Source organism: Battus philenor, unplaced genomic scaffold, assembly GCF_028537555.1.
Source record: "Battus philenor isolate CCGP_79_NKW_IND1 unplaced genomic scaffold, ilBatPhil1.0.hap1 SCAF_29, whole genome shotgun sequence".
Lineage (NCBI taxonomy): Eukaryota > Metazoa > Arthropoda > Insecta > Lepidoptera > Papilionidae > Battus > Battus philenor.
In genome coordinates this window covers 1110383-1130029 of record NW_027181692.1, presented here as the reverse complement: position 1 = coordinate 1130029, position 19647 = coordinate 1110383, and the positions used below count along the sequence as shown (strand labels likewise).

Here is a 19647-nt window from a genome sequence, read left to right as displayed (position 1 = left end):
AGACAGGGGTGGCTTAACCTATAGTGCATGGTGTGCAATGCACACGGGCGCCGCGGAGCTCCCTGATGGCGGTAGAAATACACCTTGTTTTTCGCTGCCCATAGAACTTAGGGCAGCGGAATATAATTCGATACATTTCGCTTCTATTTCGCTGTCCATAAAACTTAAAATACAAGACGAAACATGAACTATCGCGATTCACCGCTTAGTTTCGCAACAGACATGTGCTACAGGCATAAAAACAATGAGTGTTATTCTGCCGTCATAAGAAGAAAGGCCGTAACTAATACCATACTGTAAACTATACATACTTATAAAATAGCTTGTTGGAATATGAAAAAACTTTCTTGTTACAACGGCAAAGTTAATAGTTATAGCCGCGTGTGGGGAGGGGGTCTGGCCTAGGGGGCGCTAGGGTTCATTGCACACGGGTGCTACACGAGCTAGAGCCGCCCCTGGCGAAAGATCTAATGAAAGTAAAGTTTGAGGTTGTTGAAATAGAAAACATTTTAATTTAAGCTAAATCCGACGAAGTTATAACCATATTCTTTGAATTTTACCAATCCTTGACTGAATTGAATTTGAAATATAGAATCAGACTATAACAAGTGACGTTAAAAAATTGTGGTACGAGAGGTTTATATTGCGCCATTATATAGAAAATCTAATAAAATTACTAATTGACCAAGAACAGTGGAGGAAGTACAACCGTCTAGTTTGACAAGTGATTAGACTTCAAAAATGTCGCCACAACGAACGACACAACGATAAACTCTGCCGCAAAATGATACCGCTTTAAATAACGCCATCACTGCAAGTGGTGTATGCAAATATGCCGTGTGGCTGTTGAAACCACTTAACCCTAGAGTTTCAATTTTGATACCAATCTTTTAAACCGAATGTTCACATTTCTTTTAGTTTTTTTTTATAGGCTGGCTGTACGAATTTTACTGTTGTATAATATCCTTTCAACGAAATTAAAGAAAAAATCTATTTTTCCCTTCATCTAGACCCTCAAGCAAACACAGTAATATTAAAAAAGCTAAACGCCTAAAATCCGTAGTTTGATACAAACATTCAATAGCTATCCCTGTCTCTCTCTCTTACGTGTAAATTGCTACATAAGCCTATCTCTCTCTAACTCTGAACGAGCACCAACTCGTTATAAAGCCAGATACAATTGCGCGCGCTGGAGCGTGATTATATCTTTTGCAAAGATATATATCTTTCATGTCTTTAGCTCGCGAGCTACCTGCCTCTATACTGCAGGAGACAGACCTCTTTTGATACCAATCTTGTAAACCGAATGTTCACATTACTTTTAGTTTTTTTATAGGCTGGCTGTACGAATTTTACTGTTGTATAATATTCTTTCCAACGAATTAAAAAAAAAATCTATTTTTCCCTTCATCTAGACCCTCAAGCAAACACAGTAATATTAAAAAAAAAATCACTTTCGTAAATCAGGCTATTAAGGGTTAAGACATTATATATTATTCTCGCGGGTGAGTCGTTTATTGAATCTGTGGCGACATAATGGCCACTACGAAACACATAACATTAAAATAGTCATTCTGACATTTCTCATATATATGTCACTCACAGACATTGATACTGCACAGACTTTTCTTGTTAGGATGACATACGCTTGAAACTGTATTATTATTAATAAACATTGGACTCAGAACAAACGGAATGTTTCGATCCTTATCACCTCCCAAAAGTCCATAGTTATATTAGCTGCCAAAAAGCTGGGTTTTCTTGTGAAGGCTCAACAGTATTTTAGATTAGAATAGCTCTTAAGTCTGTATGTAGGATCTGTAGAAGTACCAGCTTGACGTTTTAGACTCCATACAAAGACGAGTCAAGAGTCTGATTGGTAACGATGCTTTGGTAAATGCTAAGCTTCAAAGAATGGAGCATCGGCAAAAAGTTGCCAGTTTATCGGTGTTATACAGACTGCATTTTGGAATGTGTGCATCTGAATTACACCAAATAATTCCCCCATCTCCTTTCTTCAATTGGACAGCAATACGTACGGATTCAAAATATTCGCACACGTTTGAAATCCCTTCCACCCGCACTAAACGTTTCGCCTTTATAGTGCGAACAGCCAAGGCGTTGAACAACTTGCCGTCATTGTTTCCTGATAATTATAACTTTTTGCAATTGACAGTCTTCAAGATGCTTCGATGGGATTCTTCTGGACAAGCATGTGTCATCGTAGGCCTGGTAATCGTTAATGATCAGGCGAGACAAAGATCAAATGCATCGCCTTTAAAAGTTAAAAAAAAAACAAATAAAGAACCACGTCATTTTTTTAATACAAACAGAGATTAATTTCATATATATATATATATATGTGTGTAAAGAGATCTGGCGTTCATTAAAAAATTTCTAAAATTTCATCTCCAAAGATTGCCACGACGACCTTTCTTCCGCTGTCTGCATCCTCGCTACTTCAACTGTTATCGGTCCACCTAGTGCAGAGCTTATTTAGCTCGAGAACATTTTAGTCTCACTTGATTTTTACTTAAACTTGCTTACACGTTTTTTTAAATATATTATTGAATTTGTTAAGAGATAGTACAGATAAAACAAAAAAAAATGAAACTATAGTGTTCCATTTATTCAAGATTTATTTTAGAACATGAATAAAAACTTAATTTAAAGCTAAATATGTCCGCGTAGGATTGCAAACTGTTATTAAAACGTTGCAATTTAAATTTTCGCACACAAACCCGTTGCTAGTGTTTAGGCATCACATCGACATCTATTTTAGTACACTTATGACTAAGGCAAGTGTTTCCGCCGTACTTTTGATAAACAGGGATATATGAATGCATAAGGAATACGATAACATGCTTAAATACAGTTGCGGGTTTCGGGCGGCGCAGTTCGCGCGTTGCGACCGACGACTGCAAATAAAAATATATTTTTTAAATTCCGTCGCTCATTGGTTACCGAACGTTGCGCGCCGACGCCTCCGGCTGTGAGTACATCTCCCAGTAACATTTGACAGAAGTTTGACATTTGTCAAGTTTTATGTAAACTTACATTTTTTGAAATTCAAAATAAAATTTATAAAATATATCAAAAAACAGTCGATAACGGTATGTTTTTATAATATAATTTTGATTAAATAATAAACGTAAATTAAAAATGCTTATTGTATGGTTGTTTATATTACAACGCTTTATTTGAAATAATTGACGTCTCGTATTCCGAAAGGGATTAAATGCAATTTTTATATATAATACTATATCGGTTTGAAATTCTTGTGAAAATATATTAATTTTAATTTAAATCTTTATAGAGGTTTGACTAAAAAATACTATATACCCTAAAGTCACACAAACTATATATGTATACAGGATGATTGTTTATACGCGTAAAGCTGTAAAGGGGTGAATGTATAGGTCATTTGTTTTCAATTAATACATTAGTAACACTATCTATAAATCAATGGTTTTTTGAAATAATAATATAACATAATAATACTGCAAGAAAAATCAATTACAATTTTTTTTACGATATATTATAATTCATTATTCAATCTATGCGGACTTTCGTACTGTTAAGTTATTCATCTGTCTCAATATATTCATAACAAAATTATAGTAGTTACAACATTTATATAATGTGTTTGAAAATAAAAGTAAAAGGTTGTAAGATTTTGTGTCAAATAAACAATCTTATAACCTAACATCATGTATAAATGTCTGTATGCTCCTGTTTTTTATGTATATACAGTGGCGTAGCTAGGGGGTGGCGAGCGGGGCGGTCGCACCAGGCACCACAAGCAGGGGGGGCACCAAGGTTGAAAATAATTTTTTTGAATTTTTTTTTATTATTCTGAACCAAAAAAAATATACTAACTACATTCTGTTCTGAATTTTGAAATTATTTAGACTCTTTAGAGGGGGGGGGGGGGCACCAAGCCCTAATCTGCCCTAGGCCCCAAATACCTTAGCTACGCCACTGTGTATATAGCTGTACATTTTATAATAACTAAATAAATGATTACATTTCTTGGAATTCCAGATCAAAGCTATGCTGTCAACATTAGCTTCTTATCTTATCTCTTGATACATGTATCAATAAATCATTAAAGTCGGCCGTTCCCCAGAGTGGTTAATAGCAAATAACTTGAGTATTTATTTAGAAATATTGATACTTTATCTCTAGGTACCTTTAATTTTACTTCTACAACCATTTTCAGGTTAAAATATTACAAAATATAATACACTGAGACATCTGCAACTAACTTGTAAATGGTGGAAAGAGAGATTGCCTATCATAATTAAAAAATAATACTGTAGCGTGAAATCTTGTATTCTCTCCCTGTTATGATGTGTTCAATTTAAGTAAGAAAAGGACCAATATTTAGCCACTTCCACACATGCAGTGGTAGTCGTGCACCGCCCGCCAGCCTGAGCTTCACTCGGGATTTGGCACTAATTGGTGTAACATAACTCCTGAGGATGCCCTGTGGAGGGGTGAAACACGTGTTGAGTGATTTAACGGTGGTGGTTGTGTAGTTGGCATTGTCTGCTGCATGCGCATTTATGAGCGGGCTGGCTGGCGGTGCACTTTGATGCACTACAATCACTGCATGTGCGGAAGTGGTTAAATATTGGTCCTTTTCTTACTTAGGATGGACTTCCGCAATGTAACACCTGATTCCATTAAAAGTGTTCAATTTAAAACCTAACTATCTAGAATATCAGTCTAATCAAATATATATTTATGAAGCTATATTAAGTTCAGTTTGGCCAACTTGACTTAGCCCATGACACTAAGACCCTATTCATTAGGAAGTTAATATGTTCCATATGGTACACTATTATGGAATGCTTGTAATAACAAAGCTACATTGCTATTTATACACCTGCTGGAATGATATGGTAAATTCCTACATATTTATTTATGGCGCCATTAATGGGAACTTCTTGTGCCGCCACTCTTATTTTTGGGAATAGAACTTATTTGTGTTTAATAATTATTTTCACATTTCTTTTTATTATCATTCTCTTCTATCAATCTTCATATATATCATTCATTCATTCTATCATACATCACAAAATCATACATTCTCAATTCATTCTTAATTTCCTTTTTTGCATTATCTCTCATCTCCTCAATTATCACAGTACAGGATTTTTATCATAGTTTATCACAGTATTTATTATTCTTAGAATTTAATTTATATTTCTATCACAGTACATTGTTTTCTTTTATTTTTTTATTTCTTACTTATTTTGATACTTATAATTATACTTTATTTCTTTTTCTTCATGTAAATCTGCTTACCAGGCTCTATATTAATTCTAACGTTTATTCCTCAAAATTACATTTTCAATAACCACCCTGCAGTAGCTGAGGAAGGTTACTCTACATCCTTCATCTTTTATTAGGGAGGTGATGCTCATATCATCTATTTTTCTTCCCAACCGGCATTCAGTATCAAACTGAGGTCGTCCAAATAAATTCCTGTATTCGCCATGATGACAGGTCTTACACTGCCTGCTTCCAGCCTTCTGTGATTTTAACTAAGCAGATGGCTTATTGCAAATTTATGCACGAGCAATTATGTGATGACATGTATTTCTTAGACTTCTCTTTGATGAGTAAGCTGTCTAGAAAATTGTGTAAACATCTGATGTCCTTTCAAAGAAAAACAACTGAACAATTCGTGAGACTTTGGATGGTGATAAAGGCAGTTCTAAGTTAGGCTCCGGCAGAATCGCTACTCACCAGAGCACTAGCTTAGACTCACAGAGTCACAAAATGGACTCTGAATAAGTTCAACACATATAGTGATTAATTTCATTTTTAAAAATGAATTCTCCATGTTATGGAACCTGACTAGGTATCTTATGTGTGTTTGATATAACTTAAAGCTGATTGTAGATTTATTGACATTGCTTCTCTTACTTTCTGAACCCCTTCCTCTGTCTTGTCACACCATGTTACATGCGACACCCCCTTGTAAATATTAAGTGGACCGGAAAGTAATGTCGCTTTCTTAAGTTAAATTCACATGACTACATTTTTAACAAGTTTTTATTTTATCAACAATATGTTTATGTTCGTTATCAACAAACTTTTGCTGTCTAGTATACAAAATGCAGGAGCGGTAGAAATCAATCGGTTTTTATGTAAAATATGTCAACAGAAACGATATTACTTTCGCGTCCCCCTAACATTATGTCACAAAAGCTGTGAGGTTAATTTCTATCAAACAAATATATATTTATAGAGTTGAATAATTGTTGGATGTATTTAATATTATTAATACGAGGGTGAATCAAAAAATTCTTGGAATCAATATTAAAAAATGCAAAGATTTAAATAATAATATTTTATTTTTCTACATAATCTCCCTCCAATGCAATGCATTTAGAATAACGCGTTTCTAACTTCCTTATTCCTTGTGAAAAAAAATTATTTTCTTGACTCTCGAAAAAGTCCTCTACGGCAGCTATAACCTCGTCATTATCGTGAAATTTTGTTCCACGAATTTCCTCTTTTAATTTTGGAAATAAGTGAAAATCACTTGGGGCTAAGTCCGAAGAATATGGTGGGTGGTCAAGGAGATTGAAGCCAGCACAGCGGATTGCGTTGAGCGCAACTTCCGATCGATGAGCAGGAGCGTTATCTTGAAGGAACAACACGCCCAACGACAGTTTTCCGCGACATTTTTCTTTAATCGATTCACGCACTTTCGGGATTAAATTTGCATAATAGGGTCCAGTAATCATCTGGCCTTTTGGCATGTAATCAATAAAAAGGATTCCTTCACTATCCCAGAACACAGAGGCCATAACTTTGCCAGCGGTAGGAGCAACTCGAAATTTCTTAATGGATGGAGAGGATGGTCGTTTCCAAGACATGCTTTGTCTTTTAGTTTCAGGATCAAAATGGTGGACCCACGTTTCATCCATGGTGACAAGACGACGGCAAAAATTATCCGAATCACGCTGGAACATTTCGAGATTACGCTTGGAAATTTCCAAACGTCGCTTTTTGTTTTCGTCGGTTAACATTCGTGGCACCCATCTTGCAGACACTTTTTTGAACCCCAGTGAATCAATTAAAATGGATTGAACGCTACCAAAAGATATCTTTAGGATCTCAGCTATATGTTTTATAGTCATTCTTCTGTCTTCCAAAACCAGATTCTCAACCTTTTTGACATTTTCTTCTGTAACGGAGGTTGAAGGCCGCCCAGAACGCGGGTCATCTTTACTGCTTGATCTACCTCTTTTAAATTCAGCCACCCAGTACGCAACCGTAGAATAGGGTACAGCATCACTCCCTAATGTCTGCTGAATGTCCAAAAAAATTTCCTTCGTAGACATTTTTTTCAAACTGAGATATTTTATCACCGCACGTAACTCAACTCACTTTTATCCATAATTTTGACTTTTTAGCAACTCGTTGCACAAAAAAATTTATTACATGCGAAAGAACTGACAAAAACAAGTGACAGTCTGCATAAATATAGTGTGATAGACACTCTACTTTGAATATCGAACTTGATCCAAAAAGGTTTCATATATATGCACTTCTAAGAACTTTTTGATTCACCCTCGTACAGTTTAGTATGTATGCGTGTCCTTTTTATCACAACTAAGACTGTTCGAAGTTCATTTTTTTATAATTAAATCTATTTGCAGCGTGGAGACCCAATGTCCTTTCATTATTTAGTTATTATTACATTTATATCTTATTTAGAATAACTTCTTCTTTTTCTTTTTAGACGATATACGCCCATTGTAAGCCAAAGTAAGTAGTAAATGAACATAATTTAAAATGTATAAATTATATGATATGCGGGAGTTTAGCCGCGACTACGGATAACAAATGACCAATATTAATCTCATTAGAGATTTCCACCATGTCCTGACTCATCACGATATCTCTGCGTCTATTTTGCAACAATGTACCTTTAATCAAGTAGATGTCAGCTAAGGACGTATTTTAGGGAATACCAAAGGAGAGGGGGGGGGGCAGTGGGAGTGTACATTAAGTATTATAGTTATTTTTAAACTATATGACTAAATTATTTTTTTCCGCATTAAAAATTTCTAGGATATAGATTTTATAAAAGTACACCCATAGAAAGGAGTGTGGTGGCGTTAATAAATGACCTTTTAACGCAACATGCCTTTTAATGTCACTATCGCAAACATGCAATGTTTCATTTTACCTATAATAAATTTATAATTGATGATTTCTAGCTCTTTATTGGTTTATGGAACTGTAACGTTGATTTTTAAGCTCGCGATCCGAGCGCCATCTATCGAGTTAGTTATTTTTAAAGAACCTTATCCCTATATGTCGTCTCACCGCGCCCAGGACGGGAGTCCCAGATGATATTACACTTCGCGTTCGTATGTTGTATATCTATATATGACCTGTATTCGATTGTTGGTCTTTCTCGCTTTTACAACTTCATCGGACTCAAGAAATCTGCGAGTTCGTAAATTAAAAAAACATATGTCAGACGTATGACGTAATGTATTGACTACTACAGATAATATATCTCTAAGACATTATATGTTTAGTTATCGGTATCCCCAAATAAAGTAAAAATAATTGCGTCTGGTTTTTGCAGACTGAACAGACGACGTCAGATGCATAACTATGTCTGCGTTTGTCTAACAGGGTTGTCAAACCCATGGCTCGAGATTAAATTTTTTTCGTCCCAGTAAATAAAAAATATTAAAATAAAATGTATATTTAATTTAGAAGCAAAACCTGTATATGTGTGTATAATGTACGAGTCGAAAAAAAAAGTTAAAAAATATACGGTATATAAAGGAATTCAATGTGAATAAAAGAAAGATATGTGAAAAAAACGTAAAAATTTATTGAAAACATATTGGTCCCTGCGTACATAAGACGAGGGAATGTACAGGAGGTCCCTAATAACGCAGGTCAATAAAAAAAGAAAGGTTTCAACAGTCAATTTGACGTTTTAACTACGACTTATTTATTATATTCGTTTTTGTGTACATTTCCCCCGTGACTCCTTTTTAATATTATTACACTCATAAATAAATTTTCTTTCAGGAATAGTGGTTTTTAAACGGTTTTATTTAGTTCGACCCGTACGAAATATGTTTATTTGGGTCAAAATAAGAAATTGAAATTTAAGCACCTTCCCGTTGTCAGATTGATCTGAAATTTGGTACACACATTTAATTTAGATGACAATACAATATAATAAAATCAATAACATTATAAATCTACGATGGGCGCCGATACAAAATGGTGGATTATATATTTTACCTTAACCCCTTCAATATGGGTATCAAATGGAAGGGCTACACTAGTAAAACACGATGATTATGTCAAAATTTAAAATTCAAGATGGACGCCGTTCCAATATGGCGGACTAGGTACATATTTTTCAACAACCACCACAATATGGGTATCAAAAAACTGGTTTCACTTAAAAGTTTTTTAAATGTATTTATTCTTCTGGATAAAATATACATTTAAAATTGTGACGTAAAGTTATTTCTTGCGTGATTGTCTACGGAATGTGTATACATAATTTTAATGGACATAATATTATTTGCGGCCTAGAGTTAGATTTGTTTATTAAGCGCAATGTAACTTTTGACAACCCTAGTGTTGAATGTAGACATTTGCAAAGAAACGCGGCGGTAGGTATGCGTGCGGTGCATATGAACGATGGCGGTATGGAAACAATCGGCTATTATCGTGGCTGGTGGGGGGGGGGGGGGTGGAGTGAGAAGCAGCGGGACAACCCGCCCTTGACCACCAGACGCGATAAAGCAGCCATTTTCTCGGTATTTTTGATAAAATAATTCATATCTGGAATTCATATTTTTTGGGTTAGTGAATAAAATCTTCTGGATCTGTAATTATAAACAAACTATGGTACATAGCAGTTACGCGTGAAAGCTCATTATCGTTGGCACGAACAGACAAAACTCTGAGTGTCACTGTGTTTGGCACTAATCGGTGTAACATAACTCCTAAAGATGCCCCGTGGAGGGGTGAAACACGTGTTGAGTGATTCGCATTGTTTGCCGCATACGCATTTATCAGCGGGCTGGCGGGCGGTACACTTTGTTGCACTACTACTTCTGCATGTGCGGAAGTGTCTAAATATTGGTCCTTTTCTTACTTAGGATGGACTTCCGCAAGGTAACACATCAGGTGTTACCCATTAAATCAGAATATAGTAGTTCCCACCATCTCTTCCCTGGTTGCCATAAATAGCTAATTTAAATAAAAATATTTACGGACATCGTGCATCTAGTGAATATATTTGTACACTTTGTTGCACGACTACCAAACATTGGTCCTTTTCTTATTTATTAGAGTTGTTTACAGCATTCAAAATTGAACAAAGAATATATACAACCGATGGATGTTGGGGTCAAAAGGTTTTATAGGGTCTACCAGGAGCCGGTAGACGTGGGTATATCTACCATTAGCTGGACCCGCGACACAGCTAATGTCTCCAGAAGTTACTGGATGGTCTTAGCAATCTGGAAAAGTTGGGGAAAGCCTATGCTTTACCGTGTGCGTCCATTAGCTGAAACATTTTAGGGGAAGAACCTTATTCTTCTATATATTCTGTACATTCTGTTCTGTTTGTATCATTCTAACACATTTCACATCTGTGTTTTTTTTATTTGGCGCCTCCATCCAGTTTGGAGACAGTTGTTTTTTATCGTAATAATTTTTATACTGTCTTTTTTTCATTCTCCACTGTCGTTCTTCACATACTCTATCGTTCTATTCTTTCTTTCCACATTTCATTCTATCTTTCTCTTTCGTTCTAGTTCTCATTCGTTTTAGTTCTCATTCTTTCTAGTTCTCATTCGTTCAAGTTCTCATTCGTTCAAGTTCTCATTCGTTCAAGTTCTCATTCGTTCAAGTTCTCATTCGTTCAAGTTCTCATTCGTTCAAGTTCTCATTCGTTCTAGTTCTCATTCGTTCGCTCTCATTTCTCTATTTTGCAATATTTTATTTACATTTTAAATACAATTTTATATTTGCTTTACATTATTTGCTATACATTGTTTTTTTTTATTTTTTTTTGTAACATAATTCATTACATTTTTACAAAGTCACACCTGTGTTGGTACAAACAGACGGTATAGTAGGCATAATAGAGATAACGCTCAACAAAGCCGAAATTAGCCGATGTGCAATATTTGTCGCCGGGTACTGTACTTGCTATTGGGCAGTTAATTCTATCTGACAGGTCGAGGTAAAACTCACAGACACTATCATTTTTAAAAGCTAAAACTTAGACAAGGGCACTGATTATTTGAATAGAGAATGTGAAATTCTTGCTACTTATCAGTCTAGCCTAACCAGATCTAACAAAAAGATCAAGTCGATCAGTAAAGTGTTAACAGTATAAAGAAATACCATAATATATGAACATTGCAGAATTAAATTTCATTTAGGAGTTGCATCGAAACATGAAGATAAAATTGTAATCGAATCGCAGGGATTGTTATATTCACAGCCTATTGAAGAAAAGCCTTCAACAAGCACTGGAAACGTGACCAGGGGCGGCTTAACCTATAGTGCAGGGTGTGCAATGCACACGGGCGCCGCGGCGCTCCCTGAGACAGCTAAGAGCATCGTCTTGGACCATCACGGTACAACAATGATATGACAGAAGCGGCCAGCCAGCGCGGTGGCGGCAGTTGTCAAACACGAGCGCCCTGTGGGCGGCTTCTTTTTCGAACATTTTGTTTCAACTCGAAATAAACTTTATTTCACGGCAGCGAAACAGAAATTCGATACATTTCGCTGTCCATAAAACTTAAAACACAAAAGAAACATGAATTATCGCGGTTCGCTGTTTACTTTCGCAACAGAGATGTGCTACAGGCATAAAAACAATGAGTGTTATTCTGCCGTCATAAGAAGAAAGGCCGTAACTAATGCCATACTGTAAGCTATACCTACTTATAAAACATGTTGTTGGAATATGAAGAAACATTCTCGTTACGACGGCAAAATTAATAGTTATAGCCGCGTCGGGGGAGGGCCTAGGGGGCGCCAGGGTTTCATTGCACACGGGCGCTACACGAGCTAGAGCCGCCCCTGAATGTGACATTTAATTTGAAAAATCTTAGCGAAGGTTTAAAAATGGAAAAAGAGTTTCCAAACATCACGTTTACGTGGGTAGTTGTAAATAAATTTATTCAGCCGGGTCAGCGGGACACGCTGACAAGTGAAGGTCAAATTCGATAGGGTCAAATGTTTATATACATGCAAGGCGCTGTGACGTCATGCACTTAAATTGGCGAGAAGCGTCTGCGGTATATCCGACGGTAGATAAACAAATGCCAGCTTTGCAAGTTTACATTTGCCGCGCATGCGCTGCGCCTAGCTGTCGTTCGAGACCAATTATTCGGTGATGATTTACACTCAAAACTCTTTACACGACGCATAACTTATCTAGTAACGGCCATAATGCAAAATGAAGAGGAGGGAGGATGCTTCATCAGCTACTGCCAAGAGATGATTAAAAATGCTATAAATAAAAATGAAACGATGTAGATGACTCAGATATTGCAATAAAGAAAGCACCAAAATAGTAAAAGAATAAATTAATTTGTAAAATAAAAATGGGTAATAAATAAAATGGTGCGAAATTGTAATAAATAATAAATAAAATAAAACTGTATACTAGAATTAGCATGTAGTGGCTGAGGATGGATCTAAGGATAACAGAATGGAAGTGAAAGACTGGGAGAACTGTAGAAAGAATGAAGAAGAAAGAGAGATAATAAAAAATATGCAAGAAGAGAATGGAAATAAATAGAAGTGTGTGAACATATTAATAAAAAAATTGAAAACCCTGTCCCACACAAGGTAGGGAAACTAGAGGTCCCCAAAAATGAGGACCATAAAAAAAACTAATCTAGTAAAGAGAATTACATCAGAAATTACACTTTGGACTTACGAGTAGCGTAACGTACTGAAAGTTTAAGAAAAAAAATAATTATAAGGTCAATTAACACGTTCACTGCGGGCCCAATTTTGAAGAACTTTCAGCTGGTGCGGTTGAGGTCGAATCAGCCTCAAGCTGAACTTCCTAGTAGTGCGGTTGAGGCCTTTTCTGCCTCATGTTTCAATCATTTTTTTTTACAATATTGAGTCAATGCTTCGCAGACATAAAGCTATATTTGTCTTTGTCATACCTCATACGGTTGAGTGTAAACAGCCGCCGCACTAGAGAGAAAACACGAGTTTTACGCGCCGCACCAGTGCAAAGTCTACCATGAGGCTGAATCGGCCTCAAGCCGCAGTGAACGTGTTAAATATGTAAGATTTTCATCTATGTATTGAAACGACACGATATCTCTGTAAACATGCGACTTAGACACTTGAAATATGGCAGGAATATACCTTTCGCCGAGTTTATTTATATATAACGATTAATTCTGTTTTCAAGTGCATAGAAGTGATGTTTAGATCTAGTGCAGAGTTCCCCAAACTTTTTTGTGTCGTAGACCCCTTGCCATTTTTTTCCGTGTCGGGTAGACCCCCCTACTTACCTGATATTGATTTCCTGTAAATTTCTAACCGTAGTGAAGTTTAGTGTTAAAAACTTAAAGTAAAAACATATGTTAATTTATACATTTATTAATTGAATTTAAATAAAACTACTCATAATAAAATTTTGTATCAGTTATATAAAATATACGTAACATTATAGAAACTATAAATAAAATAACATAAGCAATAAGTCAATATTTTTAGTGAGAAGGATGAACCTGATGCTTTAATAATAAATTATCAACATTTAACGTCAATTTTGTAAGGGTTAATCTAAAATCTCCTCGGCTAATGATGTCCAGTCTGTGACCCCCATTTTCATTTCCCTACCGACCCCTAGGGGTCAATATAGAACACATTGGGAATCACTGATCTAGCGGTATCTGTTAGGAGCGTTTTTTTATTTAAACGTTTAGATTCACAAACTAATTGTATCATTTAATTGTACATAATAGTAGTTGTAGTCAGTAAAAACAAAGTGAGCAACATGAAGCACTATCTCGCACTTAAAATAAATATATGAATTTATGCATACAATGACATTAATGGTTTGAAAAGGAAAATCAAATTACATTATATGTAGTAACAGACATTTGTTTTTAGCGGTAAGAAAACATTGAAGACGTCTTCAACACATGCGGACACGATTTGATCAGCGAATGCTTTGTTACAGGTGATGGGGTCGGAGATGTGCAAACGGAATCTGAAAAATATTGTGCAGTATCTCAAGACGTTTGAGAGCGCGCCCAAGGAAATAAAAGGAAGGTTGATCACCGAGTGGTTCCGCAACGGCGAGCGCGTCTTCGAAGAGTTGTGTGACCTGGGCATCAGCGCGGGCTGGCGCGCTGCTGCCATCGAACGTGAACCTGAGCTGCAAGAGATCATCACGAGAGTAACGAGAAATCAAAACTGGTTGCAAAGCTTCTTATCCTGCTACCCGAGCCTGCGGCTGGACCTGGACGGCGGGTGCTCGGCGGTCGGCGTCTGCCGCGTGCGCTCCGGCCTGGAGTTCTTACTCCGCGGCTTCGCACGCATCAACACTTCATTCGACAAAGTGTTGAAGGATTTGGAGGAGCTCGGCGAGGTAGAGGAGCTGGACAGCCAGCTGAAGGTGTGGGTGGAGCGCGGGCACCGGCCGAACTTCTTCCCTGGCGACAAACATCCTAGTATACCTTCGTCACACTGGTGGTGGTTCTGACCGACCGCTGGACGGATATTTCAAAGACAGAAACGAAGTTGAGATATAAAATTAATTGGAATTAAATAAATTCGACTGACATCGTACGTTGTGTAATTTTCTTCCTCTCCTCATAACATTGCCAAAATGGAGGTGAATGAATCCGAGTGGATAAGTAAGGCTATCGACAACGTGGATCGATACTTGAACCGCGGCGGCAAGTGCCAGGGCGACGTGCCGCAGCTGCTGGGCGGCACTGACCTGCTCAACACGATCGGCATGGCGATGGGCCTGCCCATACGCGACCCCAGCAAGTGGTCGGACAGCGAGTTGAAGAAGGCGCTCAACAACGAGCTGGTGTACTACGAGGGCACCGCGCGTGAGGCCATCGATGTGATCGCCGACCGCATCCGCGGCTGCTGCGGAGGAGACGACAAAAACTTCGTGACGGTCCTGCCCATCGAGCTCTACTACGAGCGCAAGCTCTACGAGCTACCGCTCTTTCGCGTGCAGCGCTACAAGGACAGCAAGAAATACTTCGTGGACAACGTCGGCCGCAGCTACGACAGCAAGGACGACTGGTACAACAACAGCAAGCTGCCGCCGTGCCTGATGGCATACCCGTATGACCTGGTGCTGCAGTTGAAGCCCGGGTATGAGTACTCGCGCGTGCTGGTGTCCAAGACACCGCCCGCACGCGGCGGCGCTAAGGCGGCGCGCGCCGTGGACACGGTGGCGGCTGTGGCCGGCATCGGCTCCGGCATCGGGCTTATCTTTGCAAGCGGCGGACTAGCCGCTCCACTGGTGGTGACGGGCGTGGCCACGGCGCTGTGGGGTACGGGCCGCTCCACCGTGCAGCTGGCTGACCGAGCGCTGCACGGCGAGTCCGTCAACCCCTTCACGAACGCAGAGTCGCGCATGATGTGGCTCGGCGTGGCTGCCAACCTGGTGAGCTTCGGCGCTATGGGCGCGTCCATGCGCCTGGCTTCGCTGGCCGCCAAGGGCCAGCACATATCGAACGCCTTCAGGGTCTTTGTTAACGTCGCCAACGGTACCACCGTGGCTGTTAGTGGTTTTGCCATTTTGGATACGACTATCTTCCTCTTTAATCACAAAGACGACCTGTCCGGCGTAGATGTACTGATGCACGTCGCCTCTATCGCCTTCTGGACAAAAGGATTGTTCACGTACAAGACCGCTGGGATGATTATCAGAGATGCGGAAAACTTCGCCTTTATGCACATCAACAAGGAACTGAACGGCGAGCAGGTGAGCGAGTTGGCCATGCTACGCAGCCAGTTTCAGGACGACGCGCAGCTTCTGCGTGAGTTCCACCGCGCCGCGCAAGAGAAAAACATTCCCATTAAAATCTTCTCCCAGATATTATTGGATGCCAATGCGCACGGCCAGATCCAGTTCGACGGCAAAGGGAATCTAATCCTTCCCGGGGGGCAGAGCTATTCGTTCGACTTCCTCAGCAACCTGCCGCAGAACGTGCGCCAGCACTATTTCGACATCGTCACCAACCTGCGACCCGAGCAGACGGAGGTGTTCGAGAGCTTCCGGCGATATGTCAACGATGACATGAACCTGATAACCGGTCTCAACCGCGTGGCGGCGCGTTACAACGTCAACCCGCGCGAAGCCACCGAGGGTGTCATAAATTTCTGGCGCAAGTACACCAAGATGAACCTGCCTGGCGGGATGGACGTCAAGATTACGGACGGGCAGCTGGTGCTGGGGACGGCGCCGCCCATCAGCATCCCGCAGCTGCCGCAGCTGTCGCCTCCCATGGTGCGCTTCTTCGGCGAGCACTTAAGCCGCATGGACGTCGCCACCAGCCGGCAGTGGCAGGCCGCGCTACCAGTGCTGCTGAGCCTGGAGCACAGCGGGCTGCTGAGCGTGTGCGCCGTCACCAAGGTTGTGACCGGCGGTCGCGCCGTCGTCTCGCTCAACAACCACCTACAGATCAGCATCTACACTCTGAACGCCATCTCCGCCGACGAGTGCAGGAAGATCTTCGAGATGATCAGCAAGCTGCCGCCCAACCTCGCCAGCGAACAACTGCCTCCGGAGCTTGTCAAGCTGTGCGTGCAAAAGCTCAGGCTGCGTTTGGAGATCCACCGCGTGGAGAGCGTGCGTTGGATGCAGGCGCGCGTGGAGCAATCGGCCTCGTTGTCCAAGCTGGTGCGTTCAAGCCTGCTGAGCCACGAGCAAGATCGGCTGTACACTTTCAAGAGTACGGTCGACACGTTCAAGGCCGCGCCGTACATGGAGCAAATGATCCAGTTTGTTGCCGAAAGGAAGCCCACGAGCGTGGGCGAGATGGTCGCGTATTGCGAGTTTGTGGTCAAGTACGTGGAGACGGAGAAGCTGCTGGTGGAGCAGGCGCTGCGGGATGGCACGCTGAGCCGGCCGAACATTGTCAAGAAGGCGGACTGGATGCGTGAGTTGTGTCATTTGCTAGAGCTGTTTCGTCCGGTGCCGGGCTCAAATAAACTGCTACTCACAACACTTGGCGCAGCCCATGTGGGTTCAGGGATGACTTATGAAAGCCAATTGGTTTTCCATACCACCACACTCCGCGTGGGTGATGGCAAAGTGCCAAGATCCCTGTCGAAGCAACCCCTTTCTGTTTCATTTAGTATTCTATCCCCGTCACGGTCGCGACTTATTTCAAAGATTTTTTTTTTAATTTCAGGAAAGAAGGCCAGCGAACGTGTGTTCAGCGACACGAAGGCGATGCTCCGTAAGTTCACCGAGCTGATGGATGTGGTGAAGCGCAACGACATGGTGGGCTTGGAGCAAGTGACGAAGGGTCTGGCCGACTCGGAGCTGGTGACGGCCGTGAGGACGAAAAACGTGAAGTTCGGCAGCGCGGTGTCGGCCGCCTACCACATTTTCAAGCACCCGACGGAGCCGGCGAGTGCTTATGTGAGACTTGCCAACGAGACGGTGCGTTCGGGCGAGGCGCGCTGGAGCGTCACACTCACGCAGGACGGCGGTGCTCGTTCATTGCGCTTCGAGAGTCCGAGCGGCACTGCTGTGCTGTTGGAACGCGACGGTGCTGTGCTGCTGTGCACATTCTCACCGAAGTAGACCTGGGCTGACCAGTCTTGTTCTTCAGGCACTCACAGGATTGCAGCTCCCGCTGCCCAAAGACTACTTTTCCTTCTTACTGCATATTGCCTCCAAATGCCGCTCTCTTCTGTATTGGTGGAGGCTTCAACACCTCTACAGCACCAACAACTAGGCCTGTTCTCTTTATCAGTTTAGCCATAGGACGTGGCCTCTTAGATACACCTGGATTCCAAAAAGACGACAGAGGAAAGGTTGGAAACTGCACAAAATCGTCAAAAATTTGTTGAAATAAGTTGATCAGTGGCTGTGCATTTTACTCATTGCGTTGTCTCCATATGCGGCTCTAGCTTGCCCTACTAGAGGCTTCAAAATATATACAGCAACAAAAACTGTCTGTTCATTCATCATCAATTTAGCCGTTCATTAGACCAAGGAACCTTTGCAGATTTCCAAAACAAAGCGGAAAGGTTGGAAGGTGCCTGCTTCTACCATCTTTGTACGACATCAATAATGTCGTTTGTGGTGAAAACTCCAGGACCTTAAGGTCATCACCGATATGCGACTCTATACCTGTACCTTCCCTCTGAGGGAGAGGACAGAGTTATGTTGGTTTTCTACACACTAAAACCCTCCTTGTTTGAGCACCGGGCGCGGGTAGCCTGCAGTACTTCCGGGAAATTCCAGGGACAGGCTGGATCAGTACCACAGAAACACGAGATCACTTCGTATAGCTGCCGTCTCCGGCTTCTATTAGGTGGATGATGGTGTACACCATCACTAGCTGGATGAACAAACATCCCGCAAGCAGGAGCTGGCTGCGCAACTCTTCGAGTTCTTTTATATATATATGCGTTATATATCTTTGATAGCATTTTTTATGTAAGAGGTTTCTGTCCATGTATCGACTCATCACGGTATCTCTAGAACCATAAGGTTTAGACACTTGAAATTTTATAATAATGGTGGTTTAATTGAGAAGATATCAGCTAAGCATGGATTTTACAAAATCTTACCTGTAAGGGGTGGAAGGGGCCCTTTAAATTTGACCGGTGATGACTTGTTTTTAATATAAATTTAACGTGCATGTTCTATGCTTATTGAGATAATACGGGTCGCCAGGAAGACGTGTGGAGCCGGCGCCGCAAGGCTTCAGTTGGTGAGGACAGTCCTAGACCCATTGGTGCTGAAAGAATTTTTATTTCGATTTTTTACTAATGCATTTTAATTTAATGTAAATCTTTTATATGTTTTGTAATCATAATTTGTAATATTTTTATATATTTTATACGAACAATAAAAATCATGAAAAATAATAGATTTTTTTATTAATAACATAATTATAAAATTAATTTATTTATCATTGATTTACTTTCTATTTTTTAATCAATTTTATTTTTGATTCTACTCTGAAGAAGAAGGAGATAGATATGTAGGTAAATAATTTAACGGTATGTTATATTATATATGTTATAACTGATTTCCTCAGCGTAATTTTATTGTTTATCTGTAAGCTTTCTTAAAAAAAACTTCGGAATTTGAATTGAAAATTCTACGCGTCCCACGCTGTTGCTATTGTTTATGTAAACTGATTCCCCACACGTGGGAGACGCGAGCCGATATTTTAAGCCACGCAACATAGTTATTGAAATGTAAACACACATATATATATATATATACACATAAATACTACCTGCAAACCGATACTGCATTATTACATTCACGTTGTAAATATGTTTTCTATCCTTGATCTACTATTATTGCGTAAAATATAGAATAACCTTTTATCTTTTAATTTATTTCTTTTTCTTCCTCTG

General features: G+C 39.9%; 2 protein-coding genes across 2 annotated transcripts; both read left to right on the top strand.

Moving 5' to 3' along the window:
* The first annotated feature begins 2910 nt into the window (after positions 1–2910).
* On the top strand, positions 2911–14810 carry LOC137926219 (uncharacterized). Its single transcript, XM_068769795.1, has 2 exons — positions 2911–2992; positions 14249–14810. Exon 2 carries the CDS (start codon positions 14252–14254, stop codon positions 14771–14773), a length of 522 nt encoding a protein of 173 aa, XP_068625896.1. The 5' UTR covers positions 2911–2992; positions 14249–14251; the 3' UTR covers positions 14774–14810.
* Positions 14811–14814: 4 nt separating this feature from the next.
* On the top strand, positions 14815–18027 carry LOC137926218 (uncharacterized). The gene is made up of 2 exons (XM_068769793.1): positions 14815–17198; positions 17454–18027. Exons 1-2 carry the CDS (start codon positions 14900–14902, stop codon positions 17849–17851), a joined length of 2697 nt encoding a protein of 898 aa, XP_068625894.1. The 5' UTR covers positions 14815–14899; the 3' UTR covers positions 17852–18027.
* Positions 18028–19647: the final 1620 nt, after the last annotated feature.

Coding starts and splice junctions, on each gene's coding strand:
- LOC137926219 (XM_068769795.1), top strand. CDS start 14,252: ATGGGGTCGGAGATGTGCAAACGGAATCTGAAAAATATTGTGCAGTAT.
- LOC137926218 (XM_068769793.1), top strand. CDS start 14,900: ATGGAGGTGAATGAATCCGAGTGGATAAGTAAGGCTATCGACAACGTG. Junction 17,199..17,453: donor CAAGAAGGCGGACTGGATGC/GTGAGTTGTGTC, acceptor TTTTAATTTCAG/GAAAGAAGGCCAGCGAACGT.